Source organism: Aquarana catesbeiana, linkage group LG10, assembly GCF_042186555.1.
Source record: "Aquarana catesbeiana isolate 2022-GZ linkage group LG10, ASM4218655v1, whole genome shotgun sequence".
NCBI classification, from domain to species: domain Eukaryota; kingdom Metazoa; phylum Chordata; class Amphibia; order Anura; family Ranidae; genus Aquarana; species Aquarana catesbeiana.
In genome coordinates this window covers 178039991-178063861 of record NC_133333.1, presented here as the reverse complement: position 1 = coordinate 178063861, position 23871 = coordinate 178039991, and the positions used below count along the sequence as shown (strand labels likewise).

The 23871-nt window shown below is 44.7% G+C and overlaps 1 protein-coding gene across 1 annotated transcript; it reads left to right on the top strand.

The window, feature by feature from the left end:
* Positions 1–7576: 7576 nt before the first annotated feature.
* Positions 7577–23486, top strand: PEX10 (peroxisomal biogenesis factor 10). The gene is made up of 6 exons (XM_073602998.1): positions 7577–7783; positions 8010–8090; positions 13318–13721; positions 14788–14963; positions 16883–17018; positions 20743–23486. The coding sequence occupies exons 1-6, from the start codon at positions 7672–7674 to the stop codon at positions 20809–20811; spliced, it is 978 nt and encodes a 325-aa protein (XP_073459099.1). The 5' UTR covers positions 7577–7671; the 3' UTR covers positions 20812–23486.
* Positions 23487–23871: the final 385 nt, after the last annotated feature.

Sequence of the window (23871 nt, the reverse complement as noted above, 5' to 3'; positions counted from 1 at the left end):
ATCATATGCAGCCACTGCGTCGATCATATGCAGCCACTGTGCCCATCATATGCAGCCACTGTGCCCATCATATGCAGCCACTGTGCCCATCAAATACAGCCACTGTGCTCATTATATGCAGCCACTGTGCCCATAAAATGCAGCCACTGTGCCCATCAAATGCAGCCACTGTGCCCTTTAAATACAGCCACTGTGCCAAGAAAATGCAGCCACTGTGCCCAGAAAATGCAGCCACTGTGCCCATCAAATACAGCCACTGTGCCCATCAAATGCACCCACTGTGCCCATCAAATACAGCCACTGTGCCCATCAAATACAGCCACTGTGCCCGGAAAATGCAGCCACTGTGCCATCAAATGCAGCCACTGTGCCCATCAAATGCAGCCACTGTGCCCATCAAATACAGCCACTGTGCCCATCATATGTAGCCACTGTGCCTATCAAATGCAGCCACTGTGCCCATCAAATGCAGCCACTGTGCCCATCAAAAGCAGCCACTGTGCCATCAAATGCAGCCACTGTGCCCATCAAATGCAGCCACTGTGCCCATCAAATGCAGCCACTGTGCCCATCAAATACAGCCACTGTGCCCATCATATGTAGCCACTGTGCCTATCAAATGCAGCCACTGTGCCCATTAAATGCAGCCACTGTGCCCATCAAAAGCAGCCACTTTGCCATCAAATTCAGCCCCTGTTCCCATCATATGCAGCCACTGTGCCCAGCATATGCAGCCACTGTGCCCACCAAATACAGTCACTGTGCCCATCATATGCAGTCACTGTGCCCACCGATCCCCCCACTTGCAAGGCTCGCGGCTCTGGCAGCACCCCCAACCCCCCACCCCCGCGCGCGGCTCTGACAGAACCCCTGGCACTTACCGCCAGGCAGCAGCTCCTCTCCAAGTGCACCAGAGCGGCCGCGACCTCTTCCTAAGTGCTAGGCATCCAATAGGGTGGTCTGGTGCTTTGGCCAATCAGGAAATAGGTCTAACGCCCTGCCTCCTGATTGGCGGGGAGGAAGGTTAGTGTGAAAATAGTGAAAATTAATTCGCTATCGTCACACAATTGGGTGGGATCAGGGCGCACTCCCTGTGCCCCTGAGCCCACCCTATTTTGAAGCCTATTAGAGGCTCTAGCTCTAATCAGGTGCTTCAAAAAGTACCACCCCCTCCCGCCCCTGCCATGTGAATTCATGCGTCCGGCGTCCTGAAAGAGGCCAGGCGCATGGATGGGAGGCGGCGCCCATGCGCCCACAATGCACGGGCCGCCACTGCTTTGATCCTTTTGATTTTTATGGAGATCAAAAGCCAGTTGAAAGTGGTTGAAACTACCATGATATTACATAATGTTATGTGAAAATTTACTATCATTTACTGCTGTGTGTCCCCAAAAACAAGGAAATTTGCTTTGCGGGGTAAAACAGCATTTTGTAGTTGGTCCTAAGTTTTCTGTGCATCATCACGTAATAACCCATTAGCAGCTCAATAATTTCTGCATAATTTGCGCAGTTTAGCCTATAAACTACCTGCATGACTGCATCTAGATTTCTTCGCTGCTGGTATAAAGGTAGTGTCTATACACCACCTAGTGGCTAAAGTAGTGAAATACAATTTATACTGCTAACTGCAATTTTTTGTTAAAGTATAACTAAGCGGTATGATGGTCTAAATGGGTATCAAATTCTGTTACTATGTGATGCACAAGTCTCATGAAGAAAACAAGGAACTTCCTTCTCTGACTAAGCGAAATCCTCGTTCATTTGTGTCTCACATGCTCCCCTTCCTAGGGTTCCTCTTAATACTTTACTTAAAGGGCACCTACAGTACAGTAAAGAAATGCTGTAAAGTAAGAATGTTTTAAAAAATATATGTTTTAATTGTTTTTTTATGTTTATTTTTGTTATTTTTATCAATTTACAAAATGCAAAGTGAGCGAACAGAAGAAAAATCTAAATCAAATCAATATTTGCTGTGACTATCCTTTGGCTTCAAACCAACATCGGTTCTTACACTTCCACACTTTGTACACTTGCACAAAGTCAGGGATTTTGTAGGATTAGAGTCAGCTGTATGATTAGACAATTATACCATGTAGGTTGAAGCATAGTCATTAACTGAAACAGAAGCAGCTGTGTGGGATGCTTAAAACGGGGTGAGGAACAGCCAAACTCTGCTACTAAGGTGAGGTTGTTGAAGAATGTTTCATGTCACAGTCACAGGTCATACACCATGGCAAGACTGAGCACAGCAACACGACACAAGGTAGTTATACTGCATTAGCAAGGTCTCCCCCAGGTAAAGGTTTCAAAGAAGACTGGGGTTCAAGATGTTCTGATCAAGCTCTTTCAAAGAAGCACAAAGTAACTGCAACTTTCAGGAGCACAGATGCAGCGGTCTGCCATGAAAACTTGAAGATAACTGGGGGAGGGGGAAACAAATAAAAAAAATTAATATAGCATATACAATTGAGACTCCAGTCATATTGTACATACTGTATTTCTCTCCCCCCCCCCCCCACCGTTTGGACAATTCAATTGTATTGGATTATTGTCCATCCGATGGGTTGGGCTCCTTTCCTCCCCTTTTTGTACTCTATATATATAGTATGCTTCTCATTTTAACCACTTCAGCCCCGGAAGGATTTACCCCCTTCCTGACGAGGCCATTTTTTTCGATACGGCACTGCGTCGCTTTAACTGACGATTGTGCGGTTGTGCAACGCTGTACCCAAACAATTTTTTTTCCCACAAATAATGGAGGGATTGGCAGAGGGGTATAGCAGAGGCTGAGTGGTTTGTGAGGTGCATGAGCCTGGCAGCAGCGTTCATGATGGACTGAAATGGGGATAGCCTATTTAGAGGTAAGCCAATGTGGAGGAAGTTGCAGTAGTCGAGGCGAGAGATGACCAGGGAGTGGATTAGAAGCTTTGTGGTGGCATTGGTTAGGAAGGGGCTTAACTTGGAGACGTTGTGGAGGTTGAGGCGGCAAATTTTGAATAGCGATAGGATGTGGGGCCGAAAAGTTAGTTTGGAGTCCAGTATTACACCTAGGACCTTGACGTGAGGGAACAAGTTGATATTTGAGCCGTTGATATTGACAGAGAAATCAGGGGAAATTGCACCTGTGGGAGGAAATATCATGAGCTCTGTTTTGGATAGGTTGAGTTTGAGGAAGTGATGCGACATCCAGGCTAATATGTCTACTAGTAATGCGTAATGGGTGAGGAAACAGATGGAGAGATAGATTTGGGTGTCGTCAGTGTAGAGATGATATTGAAAGCCATGGGAGGCAATCAACTGACCCAGGGAGGTGGTGTGGATTGAGAAAAGGAGAGGTCCAAGAACAGAACCTTGGGGGATCCCAATGGAGAAAGAGGAGAGGAGGAAGTAGAGTTGTAAGTGAACCTGAAAGAGCGGTGGGAAAGGTAGGATGAGAACCTGCGAAGAGTACAGTCATCGAGACCAAAGGAGTGGATATTTTTGAGGAGGAGGGGGTAGTCCACTGTGTCAAAGGCAGCAGAGAGGTCCAGGAGAAGTAGTACAGAATAGTGTCTGTTGGTTAGTTAGTAGGTCATTTGTGAGTTTAAGGAGAGAAGTTTCCGTGAAGTGTTGAGGGCAAAATCTGGACTGAAGGGGATCAATAAGTTTGTTCATGGTCAGATGTTCACTCAGTCGGTTGTAGACCAGTCTTTCAAGAAGTTTGGAGGAGAAGGCGAGTAAGGAGATGGGGCTTAAGTTGTTAAGGTTGGTGGGGTCCAGTGAGGGCTTTTTAAGTATGGGGGTGCCTAGCACATGTTTTAGAGAGTTTAGGAAGATGCCACTAGAGAGAGAAATTGAAAATGTGAGTTAGAGAGTGTAGAATCGAGTCAGAGGGTGAGTGTATCATTTGTGAGGGAGCAGGATCCAGGGGGCAGGTGGTTAGATGGGTGTCAGATAAACCTTGTTAATACTAGCAGGGTTGAATGAGGGAAGTAATGATTGTATCTGTGGACAGGGGGGTTGGGTGGGGGAGGTTTCTGCGCATTGGAGATCTCCTCATGAATTGTATCAATCTTATTTTTGAAGTGATTGGCGATCTCCTGGGCAGTGAGTGAATTAGAGGGTGGAGGCAGTGGACGACAGAGTAGAGTGTTAAAGGTAGAGAAGAGTTGACGTGGACTGGATGAGAAGGTGTTAATGAGTGTGATAAAATAGATCGGTTTGGCAGTGTGGAGGCAGGAATAGTATTTTAGGAGGGCATCATTAGCAAGTGACCTCAACACTCTAACACAAATAATAATAATAATAAAAATGATGCGCTAATTCAAGAAGCTATGCAGAAAAACACAAATATGCATTAACGGCAATCCCTAATTAAAAAAAAAAAACGTGTGCAGGTTTGCTAATACCCTATTAGCATAGACAGTAGAGCTCCTCCCTGTCCCCCATTCCCTCTTCATAGGATATGAGCCATTAACTCTCGCTGTTATTAATCTGCCGTGTTAGGGGGGACTGAGCTGGGAGAGCCTCTGCTCAGATTTGTCCTGACACGCCCCCGCTGCACAGCCATTCATCAGTCAATATCATCAAGGTAGGCTCCTCAGAATTCCTTATGAGGTCTTAGGATGAAGTTCATGGCCCTCTGGAAAGTTGCTGGGGCCCCATGTAACCCAAACGACATTCAGGCATATTGCCATAACCCCTCTGGTGTGGCAAATATGTTTTTTTCTTTAGCCAGTGTCCCTTGGTCAAGTCAAGAGTGGTGATGTACCGGGCCGGTCCTAATCTCTCGATTAACTCATCCACCTGGGGCATGGAATCCTAGTCTGGCTTGGAGACTTCATTTAACTTACGAAAGTCTTGCAGAACTGCCAGGTTCCATTCGGCTTGGGTACAAGGATTATAGGGCTGGACCAGCTACTTGAAGACTTCTCAATGATCCCAGGTCCCCAACATACTCTCAAGCTTGGCCAAAACAATATTTTGGCGAGCTTTGGGTATGCGGTAGGGTTTGAGGTTTACCCGAACGCCGGGGTCTGTGATGACATTAAGTTCAATTACCAAGGTTAGGCCAAGCAGGTTTGAAAAAAATGTATCGATTCTTCTACAAAAACTCGCAGGACTCCTGTTTTTGAGGAGGAGAGAGAGCCTCTGCAATCCCTACCTTCTTAATCTGAGCGTCAGGATCTTCTGGGACCTTCAAACTGACTGTCAAAATCTGTCTTTCTTTCCATGGTTTGATCAAGTTGACGTGGTAAATCTGGTAGGGTTTACGTTTGGTGGGCTGATGGACTTTATAGTTGACCTTCCCCACCCTCACAACTATCTCAAGGGGGCCTTGCCACTTGGTGAGAAACATTAGGCACTAACACCAGCACCCGATCCCCAGGTTTAAACTTTCTAACCTTGGCAGATTGGTTGTATACACGACTGGGCGTTTTGCGCAGCTTGCAAAAGTTCCCGTACTATGGGCATAACTTTTTTTATTCAGTCCTGCATTTGAGTGTTCTACCACACTCTGATTTGGGGAAGCTTCCTGCTCCCACGTCTCTTTCATTATGTCCAATAGTCCACAGGGGTGTCTCCCATAAACCAACTCAAAGGGGGAGAACCCTGTGGAGGCCTGGGGTACCTCAATTATAGTAAACAACAAGGGAGGCAACAAGCAATCCCAATCCCGACCATCCTCCTCCACTGCTTTTTTTAGCATTCTCTTTAAGGTTTTGTTGAACTGCTCCACTAAGCCGTTAGTTTGTGGGCGATACACTGAAGTCCGCGAGTGTTTAATCTGAAACCACTCCCATGGGATGACCTTGGAGAAGCAATTTCTTAAAGGGACTGCTTCCGGATAGCAGCCCCCCCAGCACCCTCCTTATTACCTACCTGAGCCCCTTCTCTCTCCAGCGATGTCTACGATCTCCTCAGCCATCCAGGACACTCCTCCTGATTGGCTGAGACAGAGCAGCGGTGCCATTGGCTCTCGCGGCTGTCAATCAAAATCAGTCAGCCAATTAGGGGAGAGAGTAGGTGAGGCCAGGTCGGGGCTCCGTGTCTGAATGGATACACAGAGCTCTGACTCGGCTTGGGTGCCCCCTGTATCAAGCTGCTAACTGAGGGGCACTCAAAGAAGGGAGGGGCCAGGAGCAGCGAAGAGGGACCAGGCTGCTCTGTGCAAAACCAACTGCACAGAGGAGGGAAGAACACAATGTTTGTTATTTAAAAAAAAAACAAAAAAAGAGCCTTTACAATCACTTTAACCACTTGCGGACCAGCTGCCATCATTATACGGCGGCAGGTCGGCTCGTTCCCACCAATTGCCATAGTTGTACGGTGGTCCCTTTAACAGCTACAGCTGGCACGCGCCGGGGGAGCCAATGTGCGTGGCCACGATGTCCACCGGCCACCCGCGATCGCTCCACAGAGAGCCAGATTGGGGATCTGTCAATGTCAACAAACAGATCCCTGTTCTGACAGGCGAGTTCAGAGTGATTGTCTGTTCCTAGTGAATAGGAACAGCGATCTCTCTGTATTTCCAGTCCCCTCCCCCCACAGTTAGAAACACCTCCCTAGGGAACACGTTTAACCCCTCGATAATCCCCTAATGTTAATCCCTTCCCTGCCAGTGTTATTTATAGAGTAATCAGTGCATTTTTATAGCTCTGATCACTGTAATAATGTCACTGGTCACAAAAAAGTGTCAAAAGTGTCCGATCTGTCTGCTGATCACCGCCATTTCTAGTAAAAAAATAAAAATAATAAAAATGCCATAAATATATCCCCTAGTTTGTAGACGCTATAACTTTTGCGCAAACCAATCAATATATGTTTATTGCGATTTTTTTTTACCAAAAATATGTAGAAGAATATATATTGGCCTAAACTGATGAAGAAATTTGTTTTTTTACATTTTTGGGGGGATATTTATTATTAAAGTAAAAAAAAATGTTTTTTTTTTTTTTCAAAATTGATGCTCTTTTTTTGTTCATAGCGCAAAAAAAATGCAGAGGTGATCAAATACCACCAAAATAAATCTCTATTTGTTGGAAAAAAAAAGGACATCGATTTTGTTTGGGTACAACATCACGCGACCGCACAATTGTCAGTTAAAGCGACGCAGTGCCGTATCACAAAATATGCACTGGTCAGGAAGGGGGTGAAATCTTCCGGGGCTGAAGTGGTTAAAACCATACTCTTATATAACTCTTCTATATTACGTCGCTAAAGTTTATATTTTATACAAAAACAAACCTTATATTTCTTTTTCTTGTGCATTCCCATCTTGCTTGTGGGCAGGGGATTTTTTGTTAAAGAACAGTGTAATTAATAATATTAATTAATATTATTATTACTTTAATCCAGCTAGATGTAAATGTAATAAATAAAACACATCTGCATTGAATGTTTGTATTCTTTTTATTGTCTGCCTGTCTGAAGTGTCCCAGTGATTGCACTGAGCTCCCAGCTGTAATACACACTGCACAACCATGGCACGCACGAGCCACCAGGATCAGCTGACATCCCTCTGACAGATAGAACGCTGTGGTAACAAGCACTGACGTACGGAAGCCACGCCTTCTACGCCGGTGCACGCATTGTACACCCGGAAGTGGGACAGGAAGCCAGGGGGCTGGTTGTTGTGATTGTTTGGTTAGCTCGGGAAGTCGGGCTGAGGCTGTGGGCAGCTCAGCCGATATGCCTTTTATCGCAGCAAACCAGCCTGAGCTGATCCGCAGCTGCCAGAAAGATGTGCAGTTCCAGGGCTGTCTGAAGGGCCAGGCTCATGAGGCCTGCCAGGCTTTTACTGGTGAGTGTGCCTGGACACAGGTAGGTAGACAGGGAGATATACACGTGCTTCTCATGCGTGTGTTGTCATTGGGCGCTGCAAGGTGGGAGAGAGAGCCAGGAAAGATTCATAAGAAAGAAGAGGAGCTGGGCTCTATAAACACTCATATTGATGCTCAATGTAAAAATGCTTTTTTTTTTAACCTACCCAGAATGCACTGTACCTGACCTGTCTGTTTTTATTATAGGTGCCAAAAAATGGCTGCAGTGGAGGAAAGAGATCGAGCTGCTGTGTGATCTCACCTACTACACTCTCACCACATTTTCAGGTCAGATATATGGAATGTCAGTTCTACTTGCACTACTCATACACTTTAGCCCCCTTTCACATGAGGCGGACTCCATTTCTACGAAGGAGTACGCCTCGGTCCGCCGGCTCAACGGGAGATCAGTCCATTGATCTCCGCTGAGCCGGCGGATGACAGGTCCCTCTCTGCTCACTGAATGGGGAGGGGCTTGTCAGGCGCCGCTGCCGCCTATGGAGGGATCGGATGAAAACGGACAGCATGTCCGTTTTCATCCGATCTCACCCGATCCACCAGCGACAGACCTGGACGTAGAGCCATCTATCTGCTTTTAGCGGATCGGACCGGGTCGGATTTCAGCGGACATGTCTCCGCTGACATCCGTCGCTCCATAGGCTAACATGGAGCACCCGTTCAGGTCCGCCGTCAAAACTGACAGGCGGACCTGAACGGTCCGATCGTGTGAAAGGGGGCTAAGATAACAAATGTCCCCTCTAGGTGTTTCAGTGACAATCTCATGTTCAGGATTTTACCCGCTAGCTGCTGTCAGAGAGAACAACTAATCAGGCAGAGGAGAGACTCTTTCCTCATCCTAGTTCTACCTCCCTTCCCATAAAAGCAGCATGTGATAGCATCTTCTACTGCATCCTTCCCTCCTAAAGGATAGGTTCACCTGTGTAACATGCTCCAGCCTCATCTTCCCCCTCTGTGATAGCAGGCAGGGGATCTCCTCCCCACACCCGCTTTTAGAATTTAACCACTTCAATACAGGGCACTTACACCCCTTTTCTGCCCAGGCCAATGATGGGAGCTGATGAGGCAGCAGTGATGGGCAGCACTGATAAACGGGGCTCTGATTATCTGTGTAAACGTTCCCTGTCACATTTGCCGGTTACTGTCTTTCCTCTCACACTTTTACAGCAAATGAGGAAAGGAATGCCCATAACCAGCAAGCTTTTATTTACATGTGATTGGACACAGCTGATTATATGGTTAAGGGCCGCTTTGATTGGCCCTTTACCGCAATCTGTGATTAGCTGTGTCTGAAGGACACATTGATCAGAGTGTGCGGGGGGCGTGGTTCTGGGAGGACGCCCATCCAGAACCAGAGAGCCGTGCTGTAGCTGTCTTCCGTCTATAGCTCGGGCCTGAGGTGGTTAAAAGTAGCGCAGCTGAGCAGGGCTCCGCCCACATGGCTTTGTCGTTCATCCAGAGTTCTGTGAATGAACTAAATTTACCATCAGCCTCTATGGATGACGGCCTGTAGTTCTCAATGAACAGCGAAGTTGCTGGTAGAGTCTCCTCCTAGTTTGATTCTTCCTGCCATTCAGTAACTGTCTTCTCATACCTCAGCTGTACTGAGTGTCTGCAGGAGCCTGGCATTGCATCTGCTGATTGTGAGCACAATGCCATAAAGTGGAACTAAACTGGATCTGAGCACCACAAAATGAATACGCTATTTAAGGACTTCAGCCCTGGAAGGATTTACTCCCTTAATGACCAGGGCGTTTTTTTGTGATACGACACTGTCGTTTTAACTGATAATTGCACGGTCATGCGACACTGTACCCAAACAAAATTGATGTCCTCCCCCCCCCCCCTACAAATAGCCTTCTTTTGGTGGTATTTGATCACCTCTGCGAATTTTATTTTTTGCGCTATAAACAAAAAGAGCGCCAATTTTGAAGAAAAAACTATTTTTTTTAACTTTTTGCTATAATAATTATCCCCCCCCCAAAAAAAAAGTGTAAAAAAATAAATTTCTTCATCAGTTTAGTCCAATACGTATTCTACATATTTTTGGTAAAAAAAATCGCAATAAGCGTGTATTGATTGGTTTGCGCAAAAGTTATAGCTAAACTAGAGAGGTGTAATAGGGCCTGCAGTACACCTACTTAGCGCCAGATCAATCCCACAGCTTTCCCAGCAGAGCAAAAGTTATAGCATCTACAAAATAGGGGATAGATTTATGGCATTTTTAATATTCATTTTTTTTCCTTTTACTAGTAATGGCAGCGATCAGCGGGATTGCGGCGGACAGATCGGACACTTTTGAGACATTTATACAGTGTTCAGTGCTATAGAAATGCATTGATTACTGTATAAAGGACACTGGCAGGGACTGGTTAACACCAGGGACGATCAAAGGGTTAAATGTGTCCTAGGGAGGTGCTTTCTAACTGGGGGGGGCTGACTGGGAGTATAGAGAGATCACTGTTCCTATTCACTAGGAACAGACAATCACACTGAACTCCCCTGACAGAAGGGGAATCTGCTTTGTTTACATTGGCATAACCCCGTGCTGGAGTGATTGCAGGTGGCCGGCAGACGTTGCGGCCGCCGGCGACGCACACCGGTGCCGTGGGCGTGCACGCTGTATTTATTGCACAAAGCGCCATACCCGTACGGCGATTCGCGCAATAGAGTGCCGCCCTGCCGCATTATAACTGCGGCGGCTGGTCGGCAAGTGGTAATTTATTTTTATTATTCATAGCAAACTCCCCCATCCAGCCATGTCTCTATGCTTTATTTTGCTGAGATGATTCATGTAGCATTTACTTCCTGGAATCCATTTGCCCTTAGCTCAGGCAGGAGGGTGTGCTTAGCTGAGAAAATCCCTCCTCCCCACTTCCTCCTCCTGAAGACTCCTGGAATAAATGACATTGTTTGCCTAGGCAAGAAACAAGGAAGTAACTGAAAAAATGTAAAATAAAAGTTTGAAACAAGTATATATGATATACTTTCATATTTACTATTTCTATTTACTAATGCTAGCAGCATAAGGATTAAAAATAGTCAGGTAGTTTTAATTGACTGAGAGAGTGAAGTTCCACTTTAAGGGCTACAGAGTAAAAAAATTAATAAATGCACATTTATTTATTTTTTTACCTGCAAAAAGATGTGCATATATTTTTGTAAAAGATTAACTTAGCCCTTAAATATACATTGGGATTGGTTGCTGTTGGTTACTAAACGTCATTCCTTTGACCTTGCACCGCCCTATGGATTGAGCCCATTTCACACATCAGATCCTACAGCGCACATTTATAATGTTGTACGGTTTTGCTGCCATCATACGGCTGCTTTAAGATTTTAAAAAGGGAGAATGTGGTATGTTTTAAAGCCCAATTCTTGGCCGGCCACAAAACCTAAATCCCCCACTAGCTCCTTTTTTCCAAAGCATGATTTATTAGAGAAGGATACTTTCCGTAATCTACAATCCTGCATTGGCGACTGGACCTCCTGAAGCCACTCTGCACCATTTGTGTTGCTGGCCCTCTGCCTGAGGTCACCACATACAAGACAGAACCGGTGTCCTCCTCGGGTCCTGCATTGTACATGATGACATCGAGGGTCTGTCCACATCCAGGGGCTGGAGAGAAGTGGATGGGAGCACCAGATACAATGAGTTAAGGTTACTATTACTCCATATTAGATCCCCATGGTCAAAGCGAACATTATAAGGTACGTATGGGGGGTGGGGGATTGGGGGGCAGTATTGAATTGGCCAGCCCTGCGTTCAGCTTCAAGCTTTTATTATAATTGATATGGCTTTCACATTTTACTTAATGTTCTTTATTTTTGTGAGGGTATTTCAATAGACAGGTTTGTAGGCTTTGCATCTAGTATTTGTGTGTATGTCAGACTGTGCTGAGCATGAATATAACATTATAAACCACTCCAACTGTTGTTGAAGTCAGTAGGGCTGATTTACTAAAGGCAGGTGGATTGTTCACTTTGCAAGGGAATCTTCCCCAGACAGCAGTGAATGGGTGAATTTTCACTTTGTAATAAGATTGCACCAATACTGGTATTTGTACTAAGCATTTGCACTAGTACTCATACTTGCTCCGACACCCAAACCAATACAAAATGAATGGGCTCAAATCACACCGCAAAGAATCGGATGCGTTTTTTTGCACCGCTCCTGTGTGAATGTCATAGTGACTTTAGCCTGGGTTCACACACAAGCGGTGTGGAAAACTGCATGCAATTCAGACAGAAACCGCACCGCATTCCTGTTGAAATCACATGCGATTCTTTTGCGGTGTGATTTGAGCCCATTCATTTTGTATGGGCTCAAATCACTGCAAAGGTATCAGTACTTGTACTCGGTAAAAAAAAAAAAAAAAACCTGTATCTGTGCAACCCCACTTTGCAAAGAATACCCACACGCAAGGAAAAATTCAAAGAAAACAAAACAGAATTTTTGCGTGCACATGATTGGATGATAGAAGTCCACAGAACTTTACCCTAATGCACTAAGCTCTTGCGAAGTAAACGGTCTGTTCACCATTCGTAATCCACCCCAGTGTGAACAGATGGATAGACTTACACCGAGGGTGAGCAACGCAAAGTACAGTCACTTTGGTGCGTTACTAACCAGGAAGCAGAATCTGAATATCTATGAACAAATATAGTTGCCCTTTCGTTATATTCTACAGAAATATATAAAGAGGAACCATATTTTTCTTAATGGATAAGTTCACCTTTGGGAATGTATTCCACCCAATTTTTAGGGTGGAACATGTAACATGTTCCCAATGCTGCAGCTGCTGCCCAATTACCCTTGTATGGAGAGAAGTTCCCCATATCTAGCTGTCACTTTTTGGAATCAGTGTGGCCGTGCAGGGCTCCGCCCACAAGACCACATAATTTATTCACACAACTCTTTGTGTGAATGAACTACAAGCCCCAACATCCTTTGCAGCTGTCGGCTTGCAGTTCTCAATGAGCTACCATGGTGCTGTGGAGTGCCGAGGTAGTTAATTGATCCTTCATGTCAAACTGTATCTGGTTGCCTATACAGGGAAAAAAAGATACACCGACAGATCTGCAGGGGACCTGCATGGCACCAGAGATCTGCTGATCACTGATGAAATGCTTTTACAGGCTCCAAAACTAAATACATGATTTTTTTTTTTTGGTTAAAGTGAACTTCTCCTTTTAAGTGGTCATACTCTGGAAAGATAATTTACATTAAAGTGATGGAATTCATATGTACATCTGGAAACCTTTTAAAAGCCTATAGAATTGTTTAAAAATGTAATGACTTCTATGTTATTTGAGTCTAGGTCAGTTAAAATAAAGTACTGTTTTTTTTTGTTTTTTTTCTTACTGAGATATGCATTTGTTGTGTGACATTCACGGGAGCACAGAAAGCTTCTGGTCAATATCAATAATTCGAATTAAATAGAAAAAAAAATTATAATATTAAAAAAAACACTTTTTTTTTTTTTTTTTTTTGTAGGTTACCAAACCTTGGGAGAAGAATATGTTAATATTGTCCAGGTGGACTCCACGAAGAGGAAAGTGCCATCCATTCTGCAGCGCTCTCTACTCATCTGCTGCCACACCTTGTTACCTTATTTCCTGGATAAAGAACTAGCTCGCCTAGAACAGGAGCTCCAGATAGAGATTGATGGGGTCCGAGTTCCACACAGCTTGTCTTCTGGTAGTCACCATCGCTCTTGGATGTGGAAATGGATGCACAGAAAGATAGCTTCTCTCCCAGAGCAACAGAAAAAGACTCTGGTCAAAACGGTGTATGTCATCAGGCAGAGTATCACCTTTCTTAGAAGGTTGCATCTGGCCGTGTTCTATATGAATGGAGCATTCTACCACATTGCCAAACGCATCACTGGTATCAATTATGTAAGTGGCCTGTTACTTGTTATGAACCCGTATGTGTTTTACTATATCTGCAGTGCTCTCCCCGAGGATGCTTTTGCTGATCAAGAAAAAATAAAGCTCCGGGGAGCAGGATCAGTAAGAAGTACAGTTTTATTTCAAACAATGCATATCCACGCTTACATTTAAAACTCCATGTGACAGCTTGGCAGTGGAGGGGTATTTTAGCAGCTTGAACAGGAACCACAACAAGTCTCTGAGCTGAAAATGTGTAGCTGGACCCCCAAAATGGATGGAAAACAGCGGCGTCTGTCAACCTCCTTTACACATGCAGCAGACACTAATGAAGGTAGTGGGCGGGCACTACGTGATTAAGGGGTACCGCCCCCCTTTTTTCAAGTGATTCACTTTAAAAAGGGGGCGGGCCCCTGAAATGCAAAGTGTTGCCGCAAGAAAGGCCGCTTTGTGTGATCAGGAGGTCAGAAGGGAATATATATTTCAAAAAGAGGCTTTTGTAAGGCCAACAAGATCAAATTCCCAGGGCGATAGAGCAGGTCTTAAGAGAAGTATGGGATTTATTTATTTTTTTTATATCCCATATTCATACTTGCGTAGGTGGATGCTGAATCTGTCCCCCACCGCCTCTTCACTGATAACCGAGCCACCGAACACCACCAATGGCTCGGTTCTCTCACCTTCCCGAGCGGAGAGCTGCTGCCTGTCGATCAGCATCTCTCCTGCTCTGCTCCTCCACGCTCACTGGAGCTCTGAACTGTGGGGAGCGACCGTCTCAGCGGCTCGTTGAGAGGCTGAGATGCCTATCAGTCCAGGCACCTGGCAGATCCAGACTTCCGAAGTCGGGATGGCGTGGTGCCTGGACTGATCCTGGTGACGTCAGCAGAGAGTGGACCGCTCTTTGCTAAAAACGGGTCACAGGAGTGCAAAATGGGTTGCAGTTATTCAATTTTATTTTATTTGCATAAAGCCCTGTTACCTCTAGAGAATGTATTATCTCACATGTAGATGAGTGCTCCCAGTACATAAAAGGATATTGTCTTCTAATGTTTTTGATCTCCTTAATCTCTTCTAGCTGCGTGTCCGTGGATCACTTAGAGATGATAATATTGTGCGTCGGGGTTACAGTCTCCTTGGTGCAGTATCACTGGTTCATCTTATGTTGCTGCTGTATGTCCAGCTGAATAATTTTCAGCAAAAGCAGGAAGCCCAGCAGAAATTCAAGCTACACCGCAGAATGTCCTACCAGAGGTAATCATCAGATTAAAGAAAGAGCCTCCTTTACCTTTTAGGATAGTGTTCTGTCCTATAGGGGGCTAAGTACATGTAGCACTTTGTCCCCTCTTTCTGCGTACTACTATGAAAGGCTAGCTATGTGATTGGAGACCAGTGCCAGCAAGAGGGGAGGGGGCATTCTGTTGGACCACATAGCTAGTCTTTCATAGAAGGTACACTCTCGAGTGTTCTGGATATCCAAGGAGGCTGTGATGCTGTACATGAAAGAAGGTATTTACTAAACAAGAAAAAAAAATTGATATGATATTATATACGAAGAATATGAGACCATGTAAAAATATTAGTTCTAGGCCTGCTTTAAAGTGAAACTTCACCCAAAAGGGGAAGTTCTGCTTTAAATCCTCCTCCTCCCCCTCATCTCCCATACTTGGCATATCATTTTGGGGAGGGTACCTGCTCCCACTTCCGCTCCGACCATTCAGGTGATCCAAGTGGAAATTCTCCTCCATCCTCCCCTCTCCGCAGTCTTCTGGGACACGTCACAGGTGCCAGAAGATTGTACAAGCATTCACATAAACTCGCAATGGCTCGCGCATGCACAGTGGGCAGCTGGCTGTAAAGCCAAAAGCAGCATAGCTTGCTGCCCACACTAAGGATGCTGGCACCGGAAACCTGAAGGCTAGTGAAGAACTTGCCTGGGTGAGGACAGCACTGAATCCCTGGACAGATAAGTGTCCTTTCTATTTAAAGTCAACAGCTATAGGATTTGTAACTGCTGACTATATTTTTTTCTTTTTTGCGGAGTGAACAACTGCTTTGCATTTACATTATCAAAATATTCTAATCTAAGGCTTCATATACACTGGCTTAGATTTACCACGTTTTGCATTATCCTGCGGCTGGCGGTCAAAACTTTCCTATCCCGCAATTCTTCTGCGTTCAGGAGAGAGAGGATGAAGCTCACCTAAACGCGGCAGCTCCTAAACTCGCTAAAAGCCTATGTGTGCAGTACATGGACACATAGGCTTTTATGGAGTTAAGTTTAGGAGCTACAAGTGTAGGCTAGTGTACATGAAGCCTAATGCCACGTACACATGATCGGACTTTCCGTCAGAGTAGACTGACGGTCTTTCCTAAGGAGTTCCGCTGAAACGGACTTGCCTACACACGATCACACCAAAGTCCGTTCGTTTAGAACGCGATGACGTACGACGGGACTAGAAAAAGGAAGTTCAATAGCCAGTAGCCAATAGCTGCCCTTGCGTCGTTTTTTGGTCCGTCGGACTAGCATACAGACAATGGTTGTGCAGATAGGAATAGGAGTTTGTCGGAAAGATTTGAAACATGTTCTATTTCTAGGTCCGTCAGAATTTTATAAAGAAAAAATCCGATGAAGCCCACACATGATCAGAATGTCCGACTGAATGATTCCGTCTGACCTTTTCTGCTGGAAAGTCCGGTCGTGTGTACACGGCATAAGTCCTGGTAAACAAGAACGTGTCCTAGCTGAAGGGTGTTGCTTTGGCACTAAAGGCTGTGTGCTTACAAGCTCCAGTGATGGCAGTCCAGACCTTTGAAAGAAATCCTCCAGTGTCTTGTATCATTCCATGATTGTTTTTTCAATACTACCTCGTACAGTAAAATATTCTACAGCCTAAAAGTAAACTAGAATGGTTTTTAGTCTGTTTATTAAAAAATGAAGCATCATAATGTTTATAAAGTAATTTTTTAGGCCACTACTTTCATCTTGTACTATTATAACTGACTTGCCCTGACCCTTGGTTCAGCTAGGGCATGATGGGATAGAAGTCTATTTCTCAGACATTGCTTTGTGTTAATGTGTCCAGTTTGGATACAAAGAGCGATATTAACGCAGTCATTGCATAACCAAGCTATGTTGTACTGTAAATATCTTCTGTTCTGTGTTTTTGTAGGGCTCCTCCACATGAGAAATCCTACCAGCGACCCTCTAAGTGCACGTTGTGTTTAGAACACCGTAAGCACACTACAGCCACACCATGTGGTCACCTCTTCTGCTGGGAGTGCATCACTGAATGGTGTAACACCAAGGTGAGGGCTCTTTGTGTTTTCTACTTATTTTCTTTTAGTCTATGCTAGAAAGAATGATGCAGAAATGTCTGGTTGCTGTGGACCACACCTCCACTATTGTTTGCATCGGCTTCTATATTAACCCCTTCTTGCCAGCCATACGCATATATGTGGCAGCCCAGCAGTGGGCCTCAATCAACACCAACCTGCCACATGTATGCATACATCTGGTGGTGTTGTTCTTTTCTGGGAGCATGCTTCATTGACTCCTGGTCACTTGTATCAAGAGACAGTGGGGTAGACTTCAATTACATGATCACTCTCATGGCCAATTATGATGATCACATGTCTGGGAATGTAATGCCTTCAGTTTTACAGCCAGCTCTCAACGGCTGGAAAGTGTAATAAATCATAGTGTGCATATAACAAATTTAGAGCTGCATGATTCTGGCTAAAATGAGAATCACAATTCTTTGCTTGGAATAAAGATCACGATTCTCAATGAACTTATCTTTCACATTATACAAAAAAATTGGGCTAACTTTACTGTTAATTTTTTTTGAAAAAAAAAATAGTTTGAAAGACCGCTGCGCAAATACCGTGTGTATTAAAATATTGCAACAACCGCCATTTTATTCTCTAGGGTATCTAGCAAAAATACTGATTTTAACTTGTAACCAACAAATGCCAGAAAAAGGCTTAGTCTTGAAATGGTTAAACTGACCTCATTTACAGACCGAAGTTCATCCCTTTGACCTAAAAGAACCAAATGATACTTTATAATTCTCTCCCAGCGCTGACAACGTTGATAAACGTTTGCCGGCTTTTTTTTTTTTTTTTTGACAGCTGAGTGAGCAGGGAACGGCTCTGCACTTGTTACATCAGGGGTCTCAAACTGGCGGTCCTCCAGCTGTTGTAAAACTACAAGTCCCATGAGGCATTTGCAAGGCTGACAGTTACAAGCCAGGCTGAGGCATGATGGGACTTTTAGTTCCGCAACAGCTGGAGGGCCGCCAGTTTGAGACCCCTGTGTTACATGAATCGTGAAAATGCTGGATTAAGATCGTGAAGGGGGTTGAATCAAGATCGTCGTCTTTTTTTTTTTTTTTACAATTAATCGTGCAGCTCTAAATAAAATCTAAACTAAAAAGCTTAACCACTTCCTGCCCAGCCCATAGCAGATGACGTGGTTCAGTTATCCTGACTGGGTATCACATGACGTCTAGCAGGATAACATGCTGCCGCATATTGCGGCGATCGGTGGAGCGGTGTGTCAGTCTGACACACTGCTCCACCGATATTGGTAAAGAGCCTCTGGCAGGGGCCAGTCACGGCTGATCACGATGTCAATAGGAAGAGCCATTGATCGGCTTTTCCTCACTCGCGTCTGATAGACGAGAGTAGAGGAGAGCCGATCGCCGGCTCTCCTGACGGGGGGGGGGGGGGTTCTGCGCTGCCTGCAGGGGGGGAGGTGCCAGGAGCGCCAGCGGGGGACCCAAGAAGAGGAGGACCCAGGCTGCTCTGTGTAAGACTACTGCACAGAGGGGGTAAGTACGACATGTTAGTTTTTTTTTTTAAAGAAGAAAAGAGACTTTAATATCACTTTAACCACTTAAAGCGGGAGTCCCGCGAAAATTTTTTTTTTTTAGATGTCAGCAGCTGCAAATACTGCAGCTGCTGACTTTTAAAATAAGGTCACTCACCTGTCCCGGGGTCCAGCGATGTTGGCACCGGAGACCGAACCGTCCCTCGATCCTCGGGTGCTGCCGCCGCCATTCTCAGTGAGGGAATCGGGAAGTGAAGCGTTGCGGCTTCACTTCCCGATTCCCTACTGCGCATGCGCGAGTCGCGCTGCGCTTTCTCAATGGTCCCCGCTATCTCCTGGGACCTGTGTCTTTCCCAGGAGACAGCAGGGGAGTGCAGGAGGGGGCGTGACTCCCGCGGGAGTCTATTCCCGGAAGTGGGTGCAGATACCTGTCGTTGACAGGTATCTGCACCCCCCTCCCCCCTGAAAGGTGCCAACTGTGACACTGGAGGGGGGGAGGAATCCGATGAGTGGAAGTTCCACTTTTGGGTGGAACTCCGCTTTAAGCACCGGTAGGATTTACCCTCTTAATGACCAGGCCATTTTTTGCAATATGGAACTGTGACACTGTACCCATATAAAATTGATGTCCTTTTTTTTCCCCCCACAAATAGAGCTTTCTTTTAGTGGTATATTGATTACCTCCTGCGGTTTTTATTCTTTGCGCTATAAACAAAAAAGACCAGTTTTGAAAAGTGATTTATAGCGGGACAGTGACATTGCAGCAGACAGTTTGGACACCTGACATTTTTGACAATTTTTTGGGGAATCAGTGACATTATTAGTGACACTAGCAGGGAAGTGATTAAGGGTGTTTACTAACTGTATGGGGGATGGACTGCCTGGGATAACACACAGATCCGTCTTCCTGCATAGCAGAAAGACTAGATCTCTGTGTCATCCCCTTTCGAAATGGAGATCTGCCTTGTTTACTTCGGGAGGTCCCCATTCTGTCTCTGCGGGGAACGATTGCGGGCGGACATCGAGTCCGCTGGACCCGCTGATTGGCTTCCCCGCTGGCCAATTGGCCCGTGCCCACACAGGGCCCCTTAACGAGCGCGACATACACCTAAGGTGATTCGCGCAGCCGAGTCAGGTTGCTGTAGTATAACTGCGGCGGCTGGTTGGCAAGCGGTTAAAGCATATTTAAACTTAAGAATAAAAACCTAATATATTACAATTTACCAGTCCTTAGATGTGGTGGCTGCATTAGTCTTCTTTTTCAGACCAATTAAAGTGGATGTAAATCCTCACATATACCCAGTGAAGTGACCAGCCTCAGATGATACAGAGATGAAACAAATTTCCTTACATAAGTTTTACATGTATATCTGCTGTCTTCAGCTTTATATATGGTTTAGAAAGTTTGCATCGGGTTAGGCTCCTTTCACACGGGCTTTCTGCCCGTCGGACTTTGTTTTGCTCAGTGGGGAATTGATCTGTTGATCCCCGCTGAGCAGGCGGATGATGGGTCCGTCTGTGCTCACTGTGCAGGGACAGACCTGTCAGAGCCCTGCTTTTCTCTATGGGAGATCGGATGAAAACGGACCGCCTGTCCATTTTTCATCCAATCTGATCCTCTAGACTGATGGAAAATAGGGTTTTCATCTGTCTGGATTTCACCGACAGGATCGGATATTGGCGGATGTCAGTAGACATGTCACCGCTGACATCCACCGCTCCATAGAGGTGCATTGAGGGTCTGATCAGGTCAGCCTGAAAAACTGACAGGCGGACCTGATTGGTGCGCCCGTGTAAAAGAGGCCTTAGGAGATTTTCTCCTCCTGGTTAGCGCTCCAGTGCAGCCTGGGCATAAAGCTGATTGGAAGAAAGGCACACACCCCTCTCCTCATAGATAGAGACTTTCAGAGCTGATCTTTGAATAGTTTATAGCATCCTCCCCAACACAAAACTCAGGCTACTTTTATCATATGTGATGGAGAACTTGTCAGGAGTTATCAGGCTGATAATAGAAGAACGAAGCAGGAGACAACTACGGGACATAGCGCTTTGGAGAGCGAAAAGAGAACACTGCAGATATGTGCCCGGCTCAAATTTCATGAATTGGGTTTACATCCACTTTAAGAGAAGCCGAACAAGATATGTGCTGTTGGTTATTATGGATTTCACATCAATGTTTTTAAAAATTTTTAATTTCAGGCTGAATGCCCACTGTGCCGAGAAAAATTCAATCCACAGAGGCTGGTGTACCTGCGGCACTACCGATGACTTTGAGACCGTTTTCCTCAGACCAAGGGCTCCACAAGGTGTCTTCACAAGCAGCCGTTGCACCTCTCACATACAGCTAAAGTGTTCTAACCTGTTTCACTGTGAGACTCCAGGCCAAACTAACTTTTATGTTTACACAATGTATGCAGCCAAACCTTTGTATTCACAGGATGTACCACATGCCATGTGTATACTAAAGTGACCGATGTCTCATCCAGTGCACACTACTATAGTCCAAAAAAAGTATAGTACTTACATTTTTACACTACTAGGCTATACATATATGTGATCACTCTGGGTGATATAATTAGGATGAGTAACCAAACACCACTTGCACTTTACAGTAATTCATTGTACAGGAGTTGGACAAAATTCTGGAAACATGTATGGCAAAAGAAGGTAATCGTTACCTAGTATGGTGTTAAACCGCTTTTGGCGTCCAAGATGGCCTGAATTCTCCTTTGAATTGACAGATATAAGTCTTGGATGGTGGATAATGGAATCCAATACCACTCTTCATGCAAAAATCTGGGTCACAATCCTGTGTAATGTCCTTTTTTGTTTCTTTTGGTCAGTTGACCTCACTTATCTTATCAGATGACGGTTTCCCGGAAACTGTATATGCCGTCATAACCTTTGGTACTGTACCTTGTGACACCACAAATTGGCAGCCTCAGTCACAGCGGCACCAGCTAAGCGGGCGCATACAATTTGCCCTCTTTAAGACTCTGTAAGCTCATGACTTTGTATTCCTAGCAGCGTAAGCCATGAATGACGAAAGTGAGGCTTCCCACCTGTTAGCTCGGTGTCTCATCCCACAGCAGAAGCAAAAGCAAAAATGTCACTTCTGCTTTCAACGTGAAACATGTTGTCGTCTCTTTCACACCTGCAAATCATGTAGTGTTTCCATCATTTTGTCCAAACCCTCTATATCTCGGTCTTCAGCATAGAAGAATAATTGGCTCCCTGGTGCCCCCTGCTGGCAACAACAGTTTATAGCTTTAGGTTTAGCCAAAAGTGTGACAAAAGCTATTTTGGTCTGATTTTTTTGAACCAGAAGCTTCTGCCATTACCCAGCAGCAATAGGCAGACAGAAGAAATTGCAGAACTTCCTCTGGGCCACAAATGTGATTCTTTAGGTCTTGGGAGAGAAGGTGCTTCATATCTATGCATCTTATAATTAAAGCTAAATTCTAGGATTAACTATGAATTTCCATTGAAAACATCTGTTCCAAATGTTCAATCAAATTGCCCAAAATCATGTAAAAAACTCACAGCAAGAGACATTTTAATTTGCTGTGTCTACGCTCCTAATCCTTTCATCAAGGACTGGCTGCCTGGAGGAAGGATTTCTAATGTGCTGTACATCATTCCTAAGAACCATCTTTAGCTATGACTGACTGAAAGGACTACATTTCTCAATTCTTGGAAAATGTAGTCAGAAGTTTGTATGGTGACTGAGCAATTTAACTCTCAGCTTAATGCCCATATAGCCATGCAACGTGCAGTCATCCACCCGCCAGGAATACTGATATTTGCATATGCTGTCCATCAATAGGTAAGAATGTGCATTAGCAGGACAGACCCGGGACTCTGCAAAACAGATCCATCCATTACAGGCACCTCTGACCTAAGGATATCAGCGGTGTCATAAAGGACTATACAAAGATGGTTGTGCAACCGGTAGAATGGATAAAGAGGAAAGGATGTGGTGATCAGTTTTATGAATGGAAAGATGCTTTATCCAGCCCAGTGGTTGCCATCTTCCAAGATGGTTTATTCAGGCACTGTTACTTTTATTGGAAAGATATGTAGAGATTCAGTTACACTCGGAGATTGCTTTTTAAAAGATGCAATAAAAATTCAGATTGGAGTTTAGTACCTAGTACCCCCAGCAGGCCATGCTTTGGGAATTTCCCTTAGATAAAATAGCTCTTATAAATACCAAACCATTGACATTGATTTAAAGCGCTTATACAAGGTCAAGGAAATCTTGAAAACATGACCTGTTTGGGGGTACGGGAGGATTGAGGTTGGGAAACATTGCATTAAAGTGGTATTAAAACCAAAAATGTATTATATTGCAGCTTACCAATCTTTAGATGTGATGGCTGTATTCGTTTTTCTTTTTTTAGTCCCCCCCTCTGTTTTCACTTAGTGATCTGACCAGTAACGCACCTCCTGTATTAGAGTGCCTACATGCTGGATGAAGGAGCACAAGGGCACCTTTTAGACAGCAGGTTTGTCCCGACACTAACTCCTACATTTGCAGTAGAGCTTGCGCTGTTGAAAAACAGACTTACTGACTGGATCATCAGATGAAAATAAAGAAAAGTAAAAAAAAAAAAATAATAATAATACAGCCATCACATCTAACAACTGGTAAGCTGCAATATAATAAATGTTTGCTTTTGGGTTTAATACCACATGAAGGAACCACATGTGTGTCCTTGCAGTCATTGTTGGTGATGAAAGCCTGACCAAAGAATAGGGAAGTGGTTGCCTTGATTGGGCAAAGCCGAAGGAAGGTAACGCTGCTCCAGGTGATTGTAATCCGATGAATCAAATGGGCTGGGTGCTAGCCCCCTGGCTCACCACCTAAGTAAGGAAAGGAAAAAAGATGTGTCTGCACACCACCATAGATTCAATGTTGATTTATTCATGCCATTATGACTGCCACCAAGATAAAGGACACAGAAGAGGTGACGCGTTTCACACTTACTGTAACTTGTGTTTTGAAGAAGCACAAGTTAAGTGTGAAATGCGTCACCTCTTCTGTGTCCTTTGTCTTGGTGGCAGTCATAATGGCATGAATAAATCAACATTGGATCTTTGGTGGTGTGCAGCTGCATATTTTTTTCCTTGCCTAGATTGGGTAGTCAGATGCTTTGTTTCATTTGAACAGCTCTTCTGTTGAGTGTTTTCAAAATTCCAATGTGTGAAATTCTGTTTAAAGAGTAAGTTCACCTTTACAGAAAAATCTAAGGTGAACTTACACAGGTCCCCCTCCTCCTGTCCAGTTAGCAGGAAGGTGATCCAAAGAGGCAATGATACAGTGTG

What these genes read in the sequence shown, in the direction of transcription:
- PEX10 (XM_073602998.1), top strand. Translation starts at nt 7,672, where the DNA reads ATGCCTTTTATCGCAGCAAACCAGCCTGAGCTGATCCGCAGCTGCCAG. An exon ending in GGCCTGCCAGGCTTTTACTG is followed by an intron (nt 7,784 to 8,009) that starts GTGAGTGTGCCT and finishes TTTTTATTATAG; the next exon opens with GTGCCAAAAAATGGCTGCAG. An exon ending in GCATCACTGGTATCAATTAT is followed by an intron (nt 13,722 to 14,787) that starts GTAAGTGGCCTG and finishes AATCTCTTCTAG; the next exon opens with CTGCGTGTCCGTGGATCACT.